Here is a 13,728-nt window from a genome sequence, read left to right on the forward strand (position 1 = left end):
ACGGAAACCTTTTCTTTTCGACTTCCTTGCTTCCTCGACCCTAAAAATGTTTAAATAAAAAAAACAGGTGGAAAAGCCGAACAACAACAAAACATGAAACTTTGTAAATGGAAAAATTCCCATTTGAATTGAAAACTTGAAAAAATTGCTACCTGATATTTCGTATGTCTTTTCGCATCCTTTCGACTCATGGGTTACTTTTATACTTTTGGTCTTTTAATTTGTGTTCTTTATGCTTCTAGATTCCACTCACTACTGTAAGCCTTGAATTGTGCATTAATTAATTTTATTTTAATTGAACACGAAAGCGTAAAACGGAAAATGGGGGGAAAACGCGAAAATCGAGTTTCGATTTCTTAAGTTGCAGCAGGATCTGTTGCCAAGCCCAGAATCTAATTTGGGCTCCTTTCTTTCTCTCAGCGAGTGCGGAAATTGCGGGAAAAAAAGTGCAAATTCATTTTATACGTTTCCCTTTTTTGTTTGGGTACCCAAGAGAATAAACAATAGCCCTAATTTAGTTGCGTATATTGTGTTTATGGTGTTTAGTGTGTGTTTCCCAGTACCCTCCTAGTTTCTAGTCCTTGTATCCTTGTACCCTTTACTGTAAATATTTGTTTTGAGTTGTGATTCGGCAAAGGGCAGGAGAACTTTATTATGTGTCTTGATTCTTATGTTTTGATAAATCACCGATGTTAGCATAACTCCCAGCTCACATCCCCCAATGTGGAATGATGTATCGACTAGCGAACTGTGTAAACCCATCTGAAAATCCTCCATCCTTGAACCACTTCCACTAGCACCACTCAGAATCCAAATATCAACATCCCCTCCATCTGTACACTTGCTTGTGATTAACCTAGACATTGCTCATACAATTGTTTATCTTATCCAATCGAAATAATCAAAATAATCGAACCAATCGTACCACTCGAACCTCCGTAAACGCCAAACGATACATGTACAATCTTCCTCACGCAGATGACATTAACAAGGAATCATTTTTCAATCGATTTTTTGGTATGTAAACCTCATTCTATCCCCATATATCGATCAACAACTTCAAGTGTTCAGTTAAAAGTGAATATGCAAAAGAAAAACAAAAGAAAATCTAAATCTAATAGATAAATTGTACAAAAAATGACTGCGCCGTTTTTATTTTCACATTTTTTAAGTTTTTGATGATTTTTTTTGGTCATTAACCCACACGTCGTATACATAATCCACGTTAGTGTATCTTCGTGTATCTGTTTTTTTGTATCTTCGTGTGCAAGTATCTGTAGCTATGTGTGTATCTGTGAGTGTTTAAGTGCATTTGCATCTGGATCTGTGTCAGCATTTGCATTAAACCCGAACAATTGCGCTTTTTTCGACGCAGCAGCCACGCACTTGATAAATGCAAGCTTCAAGCTTCCTGTAAAGTAATCGATATAAAAATATGAACACTTAGCAAGCACGCAGACTCCTTACGGGCTTCGTCTTCAATTAAAAATAAAATTAGTCACAGGGACACAGTTATTTGGTAATCCTTTTGGTTAATGGTTAAAATCTCTATGCTCGGCGGACATTGTATTACGCGCTTGTGCCCGCATCTCGCTCCTATCACCTTGTTGTGAAAACCGCTGCTCGAACCCGATTTGAATACGCACGGTATCGATCGATATACATATATCGGTAAATCACCACTCAAAAACGCCTCTGTAAGTAATACTACTCGTTTGATCACACACGTAAGGCTGCGTACTTAATGCTTGATACATTTTGAGCATTTTGTTTGTTTTTGTCCAGTTTTCTTATGTTTATTCGTATCTGTGTGTTAGAGTTTAAGAGAGCTTTTTAAAGATTAAGGATTCTGATTAAAGTATATGTCGATATGTGTTATTTTGCTGTTCTGTGTGTGTGCGTGTGCTGTTATCGTTATCCTGAGAAAACAAAATCAAGATCGAATAACTTATGCCCGGCTTACCCCAATTAAAAACTGTTGAAATGTCATCGCATATTCGTTAACTGAATATTTAGAAAGTGATTGTTGAAGCAATATCCAACATGATTGAGAACATTTAACTACGATTTTCTGAACTCTACCCCACCACCACCACCACCACCACTGTATCATCCTCCGTACTTGTCATGTTGTCGATTATCGATTGTCGATGTGTCTATAGAAAAACACGAACACACTGGAGATCCCACTCGTGAGTCATCAATATCTGGGGGACCTTTTTATATGAATCTGTGACCTTATGCATGCCTGGTTCTCTCAATCTGTCAATCTTTCAATCTGTGCTCTGTCCTTACCCTACCAGTCTGCTCAACATGCAGTTTATCAATTTTCATTTTCCACTCAATTGCATCCTAATGGCAATTTAGCATAAATGTTTTGCAAGCTCATTGAAACGCCAACAGAGAAAGCGCACAACAAGGAATCCAATTTGGCCTTTACTTCCAATGAGTTTCGATTTGTGTTTTTACAATTACTCCCCCCTCGGTTGGCTTCCTCCCTCTATACTATATATATTGTCTTTTTTTTTTTAATTAAAGCCCGCATCCCCTGCCCACCATATGCTTTTAATTAGTTTCCAACTAATTGCGAGCGTATGCGTGTGTGTTTATTTATTTAAGTGCGAAACTCTCCGCTTCAGCCTCTATGTTTCTTGGTCTATTCTTCACCATCTATCTGTACCTTATGTATCACACCCTATATACTTATTTGTGTCTATCAATAGTTGTCCTTGTGTCACGTATTCATAAGATACTCTTACTCTTTTGTGGGGTTTTGGCTGCATGCAGTACAGTGACATCTAACTCAGCCCCCATCTGAATCAGTAATATCTAATTTTCCGTTTACCCCGGCCTAGACGACGAATTGGCAGCCAAAATCGAGGAAGTTGAGAAGAAATCCCCGCAGGACCTCACCGAACTGGATCGCATCCTGTTGTTGAGCAAGCCCCGGAACGGAGAGCTGACCACCGCCTATGTGCGCATTCGCGAGAGCCAGGAATTTAAGGTGAGTATCTAGGGTTTCATGGGGTGGAGGGTCAAAGGACTGGAGGACTAGAGGACTCCACGCTCAAAGCACAATGCAAATGAAAAGCAATTCAATTCACTCGCCAACCACTCTGGCAGGGTGTCCAAATCCCACAGCCCATTTACATGGCCAGGACAAAGCGAGAGACAGTCACACCCGTAATGATTTCCCCTCTGGGAGGATCCTTGGGTATGGGTTGGGGATGGACCAGGGGTGTGTCAGTTATCCAGTCGCCAGATCGAGTTACCATCAACCGCTCAGGTGCATGGCAAATAAGCACCTAATTGTGTGCAAATCTCCAAATGACATGTTGAGTGCTCTGTTTACCTGTCCGTGTGCGTTTTATGGACGGGTCTTTATCTTCACTCGGTGGCGTATACGTAATGTGCGTTCAGGGACGGTCGTAAGTGAGGTATTTTGGTTTAACCTCGCTAAAAAAGTTTCAGCAAACTGAAAGTGATAGTTTAGCGTTCTGGGAATTATTCTGACAGATTTTATCATCTATCCGAAACAGGCTACGGTGGACAAACTGGTGGCCAAGGCAAACGTTTCGGCAGTTCTTGGCACATCCTCCTGGAAGGAGCAGTTCAAAGATGCCCTCACAGTTCTACCATGTAAGAAAACATTTCCCAGAAACCCCATTTTTATTCAAAACACAATTCATTCCATTTTCCAGCCGATGAATCCGAGTTCGATAACGATGATGAGGTAGAGGAGGAGGTGCCCAGCTGCTTCAGCTACATAAGCCACTTCGTCTGCCTCTTTTGGAAGGTGCTCTTTGCATTTGTGCCGCCTACAGGTAAGCGTTTAGCCTTTAAGATTCTGCGGGTATCCTTTTCTGTAACTGATACCTAACTGTAACCAACCCGCAGATATTTGCGGCGGCTACGTGACCTTTGTGGTATCGATATTCGTCATTGGCGTCATCACCGCCATTATTGGAGATGCCGCTACGTATTTCGGCTGTGCTCTGAACATCAAGGACTCGGTAACAGCTATCCTGTTCGTTGCTCTGGGCACCAGTATACCAGGTTAGATATTAATTAAGACCGATAGCTTGCATCTGATAGCTGATATGTCTGAAATTTCAATTTTGCAGACACTTTTGCGAGCATGATAGCGGCCAAGCACGATGAGGGGGCCGACAACTGCATCGGCAACGTCACAGGCAGCAATGCGGTTAACGTATTCCTGGGCATCGGCCTGGCTTGGACCATCGCAGCTGTCTACCACAGCTCCAATGGCGGAACCTTCAACGTCGAACCGGGAACGTGAGTACCTTCTGGCTCTAATAATTGGATTTTGTTACGAATAAAAAACCCATTTTAGGATTGGCTTTGCTGTGGCGCTGTTCTGCGGCGAGGCTTTAATTGCCATCCTGCTGATCATGGTTCGGCGCTGGACCAAGGGCATCGGAGCCGAGCTAGGTGGTCCCAAGGTCAGCAAGTATGTCAGCGCTGGCATCCTGGTATTCCTTTGGGTCTTCTACGTGGTCATCTGCACACTGGAGGCCTACGATGTCATCGTTATCTAAGGAGCTCAACAAACCGCATTGCTTTCACTTTGGCGTTGGCTTTGTTACTTGCATTGGCGTTCAATGATCAGCAAAGTATCGTATCAATAAAAGTTGGAACATGTTTTTGGCAAAACTGGCTAACTGGCCGCAAATGAGAAATGAGATGCTGCAGGAAGCAATTTTTATATGTAAACTAATGGTGTATATGGGCGCTCGGCGGTTATATACACAAATATATTTATTATGTAAAATTTATGTTAATACTAAAAGTAAAATTGTAATGTTTAACTAGGTTTAAGTCAGGCTTATATATATAGAAAAAACCAAAATATTTTCCGATTATTATTGTCTCTATTCATATTATGAATTGTAAATACAGAAAGGCTGCCACGGCTCAGCAATCTTGTAATTGTAAACGAGATATCATTCATTGTTATGCCATATGTACTTAATTTTATTATTAAATACGATTATATTTATTATATCATTCTGTGTACAACTTAAGTCATTGTTGTTGTTTGTTAAAGCTGTACTTAATCCACTCTATGGAATACTCTATGGGGAGCTTAAGTTTCTTTTAGAATTCGATAAATATCTCTCCATCTGCCGAAAACCATTGTTAATTTAATACATGTGTAAGTTTTAGAAGAGTCCAAACTTTTTAGCCAAGAAGAGTCGTAACTGCTACTTAGCCATCTACTGCTACAAATAACAAGTAACTACTCTCTACCAAATAGGAGCCTCCACTGCAACTAGTTCTAGTCTAGTCACTCTCACTATCGACACGAATCCAAACCACTAGTTACGGCATTTTCCACTAACTTTGACCAAATAGAGCAAATGGCGGCACTACTTACCTAGAGACTAGCAAGAAAGACCACTACTCAGACTTGAGAGCACTAATCAATTTACTTAAAAAGACTTTCACTTTGCTTGTGTCGCTGGCAGTGATCGAAGATCGAAATCGGAGTTAATAAACTACTGGATATTAAGGCAAACACCAAAAAGAAGAACAGACAAAAACCAAATAACAAATACATTAAATGAATGCGAAAGTAACTAAAATTGATTGTAATCAAAATGTAATGAGCAGGTACATATTTTTTGTATAGTGTTGTACTATTTTTCATATAGCAAAATTCTAGATCCTAGAAAATTTATTGATGGGAGTGCAAGAACCTAATGATATTTATAGCCACATGCATAAATTTGTATTATACATATATTTGGGGTCACACAACTGTACGGGGAACTTGATGAGAAAACTGCGCCAAATTTAGACGTAATTGATAATTAATTACCACATACATATATATACGAACTATGAAACAAATGAATAATTATACAAACAACGGATGAATAATGTATTAAGTTATATTGTCAATGTTTACTGCTAGATATTTTAATTAAATTTCTTTTTAAATTTATTTCAATTATTGCCTTTTTATTTCCAATTTTCAACCTGCAGATGTTATATGTAGTCTACAAGTATAGGGTTTGTAGATCCAAAACAGAAAGAAAGCATACATTACGGCAGTTAACAGACCAGGGGTCAGGGTAAGATTGTGGCCATTTATCCTTGGCGAGGATATCAATATAGTAGACAGCAGGATAGGGATATTCCGAATGATGATTGAAATAGAAGTGCCGAACAATATGACGCAAAGGATAAACAGTTACGATATATATACGCGATTGCAGACATACAGAGAATTAACTATAAACGATTATCTTAAATGGCAAAGGCAAATAAAACGATTAAAGTGCTTCCGACGTAGGATGTAGGTACTTCTAAAGAACTTTGAGTAGGACGAGTATCTGGATAAAGAGGTGAGCAGATTTTGGAAAACGATTTAATGGTTCTGATAATTTATTTTATTCTTATTTCCATAGTTTCCATAATATATTTCCATTCTGTTACTTGTCAACACCTTATTCAAATTTCAAAATCCATTCCATAGATGTACGCTAGCTAATAGGATTCGGGAATCTGTGTGTTTTGATGCGAAAACGAAAAAATTAATATGTATGTGTATTGTACAATATTAATCATTTGTTATTTGTTATCGTGTATTTTCGTGTTATCGTGTAATTAAAATTATACCTGCATTTTTACCTACATATATACTTATGAATGTGATTTTAACCAAACGTATAACTTGTGCATCCAAAACAAACAGTCTAAGAGTATCCAAAAATCTAGAATTATACGAATAATCGAATAGATCGAATACCACATATGTAGTTTGTGTAGCATATGCTTGGAGTGGATCTAGATCTAACCGTCACACATTAACCAAAACTTTTCTCACTCTCAGTACGTTATAAGAAATTACCCTAACGAAATCTACACATTTGAATATATATTAAAAATACTCACTATGAGATCATACTCGAGCCCTAAGCCTACACCAGCAGCGGGAGATGATAGAATGAAGAAAGCTTGATGATTTAGCCAAAAATGAATAGAGCCTAGGGCCTAGAGTTACTGGCAACTTTCAGCAGTGCTGCATACGAAGTATACTTATTTGTATTCATATGCATGTTTACCAAAATGAAAACCAATAAACTACACATAAAACAAACCGACTTAATTTTTTTAAGGGGTTTCATCATGACTTTGCCCAAAAATTTATCCAAAATCGTTCCCAAAAACCTGGCAACAAAAATTTTGAACCAATTTTTAAAGCTTCTCAAAACTATACGTACATATTGGGCCATGGTCATTTACTCATGTCAAAAATAAAAAAGGCTGAAAAAAGCTACAAGCCCGATGCGGAAATGACGGTGAAATTCCAGAAAACCGAAAGCCACATTTATGCATATTTTATATTAAAAACATTTTTTTTTATTTCGTGCATCTCATTTCGTTGAACAATTTCTTATCGCTATGGGAAACTGGGGGACGATCGTTTGTTATGTAATGCCCCAAAAAAAAGCTCTTCTAGATAAGGAAGCTGAGCGAAGAGACAAAAACGACAAAACCCGGAGAGATAAAGTTGTTTACAGGAATCCGAACACAAAGACTATAAAGCTATTAAGCGATGAAGCAACCCCAGCTGCAAGTTAATTAAAGTTGCGACAAAACAAGAGCCAGTCACCAGTTGTCCGTCAGTTGTTCTCCACGGAACAGTTCCCGGCGAATTGCACTCGGTACTTTGAAGTGTTTGCAGTCCCAAGAGCAGTCCACCAAGTGGCAACCAAGGAAAAATCTGTTAGTATCGGCTTCCCAACTTCCCAACTTTATGATATCCTTTTTTCCATATACAAAAAATTCTTTTAAAATTTCTTACCACAATTCATGACTGAAATATAAAGATAGTCAAGAATCAACTTTGGTAATGTTTGTAAATCTTATCTTGTACAACAAAGTATCTTGACGTAAACCAATGCCAATTAGTTTTAACAAAAAAGAGCTATATTAAAGTTTCTTAAAATATTTTTTGACACGAAACCCTTTTTTCAGACATCCTGAGAAGCCCTGCCAACTATACACTCTCAGAATACCCTTTATTTAACAAGGCAAATATGTCCTGCAATGAGAAAACAGCGCTGCTGGCTACACAGCCAGGACATCATCATCAGCAGCAACAGCACATTATTGTCCTGCCGTCCGCGCGCAAGGATCCTGGGGATTATGAGCCCATTTACACAACGGCTGAGTAAACGCTTTTCCTCGCCTTTCATTAAAAGGAATAACTAAGTTACACAGCATTTGGTTTTCCCATTTTCCAGCTATTCCTACGGCCTTACACTGGAGGAGTTGCTCCCCTTTGCCCTGGATCCCTGGTGGCAGAAAGTGCGACGGCTCTGCTTCGGAGGCCTGGGACTCGCCTTCCTGCTGACCCTGATAGCCGGAGTGACTCTGGCCTATTCTGGAAATGTCTGTCAGACGAACAGAGCAATTAGCGGGAATGCCACCGCCACAACACTTCCCGCCCCACTGGCCCTGACCACGAATGGCACGACCGCCTCCGTCAGGAGCACCACCCAGCTACTGCTGGCCAGTTTGTAGCCTCCGGAGCCGACTAATCTGAGAAACTAGTGACGATGCTGCAATCCCCCACGATGAATTGCATCAGCCGCACGCACAAGATGCATTTGTTTGGCTTGCCGGGTGCCGTGGATGCGGATGCGGATGACTGATGATGGATGCGGCTTTCACACTTTACCCTAGTTACTAAGTGTTTACGCCGTAAATGCGATAAGCCGCGATGTGTTGCTCGGCGGAACCAATTGATTGTGGGACAATTGTGTTTGTTTACATGGCAGATTATTGCAATCGTCATTGTTCGTTATCAACAACTGAGATATTTTCTTAAATTTAAATGCACCTAACAGATAAAAACGCACCTTAACGAAAAGTAAAATTAATTTTAAACTTAAGTCGTAAAGTTCTTTAAAAATAAATGTGTCATAATATAGAAAATCGGTCCAAAAATTTGTCCCCTTCAAGAGGTTTTTTATTTTAAAGAAATACTTTGCATACGAAACAGCTGTCTAAAGATCGCTGCTTACAAAATGGTACTTTCTTTCCTGATCGTATACGAATTGGCAGAGCTATGGCCATCGGATGGAGCAAAAGTGGGGAAACCAGAAAAACCCACAATTTGATAGAGAAACCCCTTAGAAAAATTTGAAAAAATTAAAAACGATATTTAAGCAATGTTTTGAATGAGGAAAGTCGCTCCTGGGTTCGCTGATTACAAAATGGTACTTTATATCCTGATCGTATAGATATTGGCAGAGCTATGGCCTTCGGATGGAGCAAAAGTGGGGAAATCAGAAAAACCCACAATTTTATAGAGGCACCCCTTGGAAAAATTCGAAAAATTTAAAAACGATATTTAAGCAATGTTTTGAATGAGGAAAGTCGCTCCTGGGTTCGCTGATTACAAAATGGTACTTTATATCCTGATCGTATAGAAATTGGCAGAGCTATGGCCTTCGGATGGAGCAAAAGTGCGGAAATCAGAAAAACCCACAATTTTATAGAGGAACCCCTTGGAAAAATTCGAAAAAATTAAAAACGATATTTAAGCAATGTTTTGAATGAGGAAAGTCGCTTCTGGGTTTGCTGATTACAAAATGGTACTTTATATCCTGATCGTATAGAAATTGGCAGAGCTATGGCCTTCGGATGGAGCAAAAGTGGGGAAATCAGAAAAACCCACAATTTTATAGAGGAACCCCTTGGAAAAATTCGAAAAATTTAAAAACGATATTTAAGCAATGTTTTGAATGAGGAAAGTCGCTCCTGGGTTCGCTGATTACAAAATGGTACTTTATATCCTGATCGTATAGAAATTGGCAGAGCTATGGCCTTCGGATGGAGCAAAAGTGGGGAAATCAGAAAAACCCACAATTTTATAGAGGAACCCCTTGGAAAAATTCGAAAAATTTAAAAACGATATTTAAGCAATGTTTTGAATGAGGAAAGTCGCTTCTGGGTTTGCTGATTACAAAATGGTACTTTATATCCTGATCGTATAGAAATTGGCAGAGCTATGGCCTTCGGATGGAGCAAAAGTGGGGAAATCAGAAAAACCCACAATTTTATAGAGGAACCCCTTGGAAAAATTTGAAAAATTTAAAAACGATATTTAAGCAATGTTTTGAATGAGGAAAGTCGCTCCTGGGTCCGCTGATTACAAAATGGTACTTTATTTCCTGATCGTATACGAATTCGCAGAGCTATGGCCATCGGATGGAGCAAAAGTGGGGAAATCAGAAAAACCCACAATTTTATGAATGATACAAAAAGGATTAGTATGAGTATTTTTGTTGGGTTGATTTAGTAGTTTTATTTAAAGCAAGAAAGGAAATGTAACTTCGGGCGAATCCGAAGGATATGCAGTTACTTGCAGTTAAGATTGGATGTGTATCGCAATATATATTAATTTATTATTAAAACTTGCCTATTAATCAAGCCATTCTTAAATTCATTATCCATGGCACCGACAAATTTGTATTGTTATGTACGATATATTTTATTATTTTTTAAACAAAGTTTTCTAAGTTTTCACTAATTTAATCAGCGTGAAGCGTCACATTGGCTGTTTTAAGTTCCTTGGTGGAATTTCTAGAAACCACACGCACGGAAGTGGAGGCTCTGCCCATTTCTGTTCTGTGCAACTTGGGCTCCTGCCTGGCGTCCGACCAGGGTCCAAGATCAAAATGAAATCCTTGTATATCCTGGCAGTCCATCTGAGGATTTCCTTCCTCCCGAAGGCGCTGCATGACATGCTGGCGCACTCGGGTTATTCCATCCGAATTTCGGCATATAATGGCGGCCAGGCTGGTGTTATAGATCTCCGCCAATTGCGCTGCCAGAATAAAAAGGGTTAGCATAATCATTGTGGCTTAGTATTTCACGGACACAGACCTTTGGTAAACCTCTGAGGTCCCACCTTTCGCTCATACCAATGGGAGTCGCCCAGCTTGATTCGCAGGAACTGATCAGAGACCATGCAGCTAAGAAGCGGTCCAAAAATGGCTCTCTCCATGGGAGGCTCACTGAGTGCTCCCGTATAGACATCCACATCCTGCGGAGACCTAAACGATAATGAAAACAAACTTTGTGTTACAAATTATATTACTTAGAGAAATCTCTTGAACTCACTCGTATATCTGTCTTATAGAAACCAATGTGGCATTATCCACTGCCTGGGCCATTTGCTCCCACGTGTCCACTGGTGGCAGACGACAGTGTCGTCGGAAGACTGGATACGAGGGAATCCCATGATCGCGTCCCCTCTGTATATTCAAGGACACCAGATCAAGACCGCACAGAGGAACCTTGTCCTCGGCTGGGCCTTCAAAAAGCTTTTGGGTAACCTCTATCGAAAAAAAGCGATCTACCCTCATGACCGGAGTATTCGCTGCCGTCATCAGGGCGTGGTCAATGCCGTGCTCCGCCCACAGGGAGAAGGGATTGAAGAGCATCTTGTGAAGCTCCACAGCTTCAGGACTGCTGTTTTCTCGGGAAACATTGAACAGGCCAGGTAGAAGGGTGTGAGCAAATCGAAAAGCCGCCGCAGCGAAGCAATTGGCTATACTGGGGTCTACCTCCGGGTCATAGGTGTCGGGTGCATTGAGATTATCCTTCTCCGGCAGCAGACCCTTGGCCTCGCTAAGGTTCTTTCCCAGCAGGACGGGCAGGAACTCGTTGTAGGTTATGTGGGCCATCTGGGCGCCGAGTATCTTACGGGCCTCCTGGTACACTCGCTCGTCATCCCAGTGGGGGTTCTGATCCTGCAGCCCCCGAGCCAAAAAGTTGTGGTGCCTGGCCCACAGCAAGTGCATGGAGGTGAGCAGCAAGTTCTCATTAGCTCGATCATCGCCGGACTCGAAGCAGTACTTGCCCTGTCGGGTCATCTGCACCCGGTTGCAGCCATCCGCAGGATTCGAGGAAATGGGGAGCAGCTCCCGACCATCGTCTGTGATGTACATACGCAAAGAACCGTTGATAAAGCTGCGGAGCTGGCTCTGACGTTGCTCCAGATTACCGTACACCACGGATGCGTCCAAAAAAGCCGTCGCCTGGTTCAATTGCATCCGCGGACCGAATCTTCCTGTGGGCGCTGGAGCAGAACGCACAAAGTTCATGCAACTAATGTTGTACTGCTGATAGTACGGATCGTCGGGGAGAATCTCAACCGGGTAGCACTCTGGATGCTGCTTGCGGGTCTCCGGAACGCAGCAATCAATTGACTCGCCCTCCTGTGATGTGGTCAACGACGTGGCCGTGATGTCGTGGTCCATAAACTGGCCAAAAACCGCCAGCATTACGGTGAAGTTCGAATCCGTCTCGTAACTGGAACGATGGATCTTCAGGGACACTTGCCGGGCAGGGGGCAGCCGGCGGCGACCATGGTGACTCTCTCGCGGAGCAGCAATGCCGTCAGCGTAGTCCGGGGACACCATGCGACGGTAGGGAACCATAGAAGCCCCAAAGGTTCTCGGATGTTGTTTGTTGTTACACACACCTGTGGATCGCCTGTAACGAGCGTTGAAGTCGCAATCCAGTCGCAGGACTGTCGGATCCGGCAGGACAATGCGTGGCCCCCAGCCAATGTTGCTGCGACCCGGCTCCTTGCTGTAATTAAATCTCTTGGCGATGTCCATGGTGGCCTGGTTTTCCACATAGCCCCGTCTTGCCAGTTTCCTTGCCTCCGGATTAGTGCTCAAGGAGCGATAGTGCCGAAAGGCGGGTGTGTTCACCTCGTTTGGCTGAAGTCCTTCCTCCAGTATCTCCCGATCTCCCAGGGCCTTTATTCCGGCGCTTACGGCCTGAACGCCCTCCTGATGACCCAGAGCCGCCTGTTGGAGGGCCCAATCTGCCGCCGGCTCGTCTGGCAGCGGTTGGTTTGGCGGCAGTTCACCACCGGTTCCATTGACCACAAAGAAAAAACTGGGACTCCCGTCGGAGCCTCCGAGGGCGTCGCTGAAGACCAGGGCCAAGCAGAGGGCGGCAATTACAATGACACTGCGGGCGGGAAAGTGAAATCACTTTGTGGTCTGGCACATTGTGGTTAAGCGAGACTAAACGTTCACAATGGGCCAACAAGAGGTAACCCAATACCAATACCAAATTGGATGGGGGGGGTGGCCAATCATTTTCCAAATGCCTCTAATTTCTCTTTACTATGTATATGAAGGCAGGAAACATTTAATATTGGGAAGCTTACTATACTCAGGATTGGACTAAAGGATTGGAGAACTTATTTAATTTTGAAAGCAAGTACTGGGGGAAAGGTGCTAAAAATAAACCGCAGATCTATACACTCGCAAAGTATTCCAAAATTCTGTATTATTCTTAGGACCACTCACATAAAAGTAATGCCCATGCAACACTGAAACTGCCGCATCTTGTTGCGACGCGAACGCGGGGAAACACCACCGGGAAAGACGCGGTCAGGTCCTTGGTAGGACCTGGTCGGCTCAGGCGGCAGGACAACGTATCCAGAGCCACCCGCTGCTGCTGTGAGCGGTGTTGTTTCGTCCGTCATGATCAGAGCTAAACTGATGATGCACTCTGGCGGCGACTACCACCAGGGCGACTCTAGAGTAGCGACTACACTTGGCGGGCTTCCGCTGACACTCCGCTCGCCACACTTCACGTACTTTCGCCGGCAGAGCGGCGCAGTGACAAAGCAACTTAGTTTATAATATCTTATAATGCTAG

The 13,728-nt window shown here is 42.1% G+C and overlaps 3 protein-coding genes across 9 annotated transcripts in view; 2 read left to right on the forward strand and 1 right to left on the reverse strand.

The window, feature by feature from the left end:
• Positions 1-5,974, forward strand: part of Calx (sodium/calcium exchanger 3) — a 40,830-nt gene extending 34,856 nt beyond the window's left edge. For 3 of the 7 annotated variants that reach the window (XM_070280875.1, XM_017247782.3, XM_017247783.3), the window contains exons 4-12: positions 243-257; positions 979-1,017; positions 2,163-2,192; positions 2,856-3,004; positions 3,540-3,639; positions 3,702-3,824; positions 3,898-4,056; positions 4,125-4,296; positions 4,355-5,974. In XM_070280875.1, the coding sequence (XP_070136976.1) occupies positions 243-257; positions 979-1,017; positions 2,163-2,192; positions 2,856-3,004; positions 3,540-3,639; positions 3,702-3,824; positions 3,898-4,056; positions 4,125-4,296; positions 4,355-4,559 (992 nt within the window). In that variant the 3' untranslated portion in view covers positions 4,560-5,974. The remainder of the gene's footprint in view (positions 1-242; positions 258-978; positions 1,018-2,162; positions 2,193-2,855; positions 3,005-3,539; positions 3,640-3,701; positions 3,825-3,897; positions 4,057-4,124; positions 4,297-4,354) is intronic. The other 4 variants (XM_043212342.2, XM_043212345.2, XM_043212347.2 and 1 more) reach the window with 4 other exon arrangements.
• A 2,039-nt stretch (positions 5,975-8,013) lies between these two features.
• LOC108129345 (uncharacterized) lies at positions 8,014-8,919 on the forward strand. Its single transcript, XM_017247314.3, has 2 exons — positions 8,014-8,203; positions 8,277-8,919. Exons 1-2 carry the CDS (start codon positions 8,070-8,072, stop codon positions 8,554-8,556), a joined length of 414 nt encoding a protein of 137 aa, XP_017102803.2. The 5' UTR covers positions 8,014-8,069; the 3' UTR covers positions 8,557-8,919.
• Positions 8,920-10,506: 1,587 nt separating this feature from the next.
• cd (peroxidasin homolog cardinal) lies at positions 10,507-13,703 on the reverse strand. The gene is made up of 4 exons (XM_017248181.3): positions 13,374-13,703; positions 11,164-13,029; positions 10,927-11,096; positions 10,507-10,867 (listed from the first exon to the last, which is right to left on the reverse strand). Exons 1-4 carry the CDS (start codon positions 13,550-13,552, stop codon positions 10,572-10,574), a joined length of 2,511 nt encoding a protein of 836 aa, XP_017103670.2. The 5' UTR covers positions 13,553-13,703; the 3' UTR covers positions 10,507-10,571.
• Positions 13,704-13,728: the final 25 nt, after the last annotated feature.

The sequence above is a fragment of the Drosophila bipectinata genome, chromosome 3R (genome assembly GCF_030179905.1).
Source record: "Drosophila bipectinata strain 14024-0381.07 chromosome 3R, DbipHiC1v2, whole genome shotgun sequence".
NCBI lineage: Eukaryota > Metazoa > Arthropoda > Insecta > Diptera > Drosophilidae > Drosophila > Drosophila bipectinata.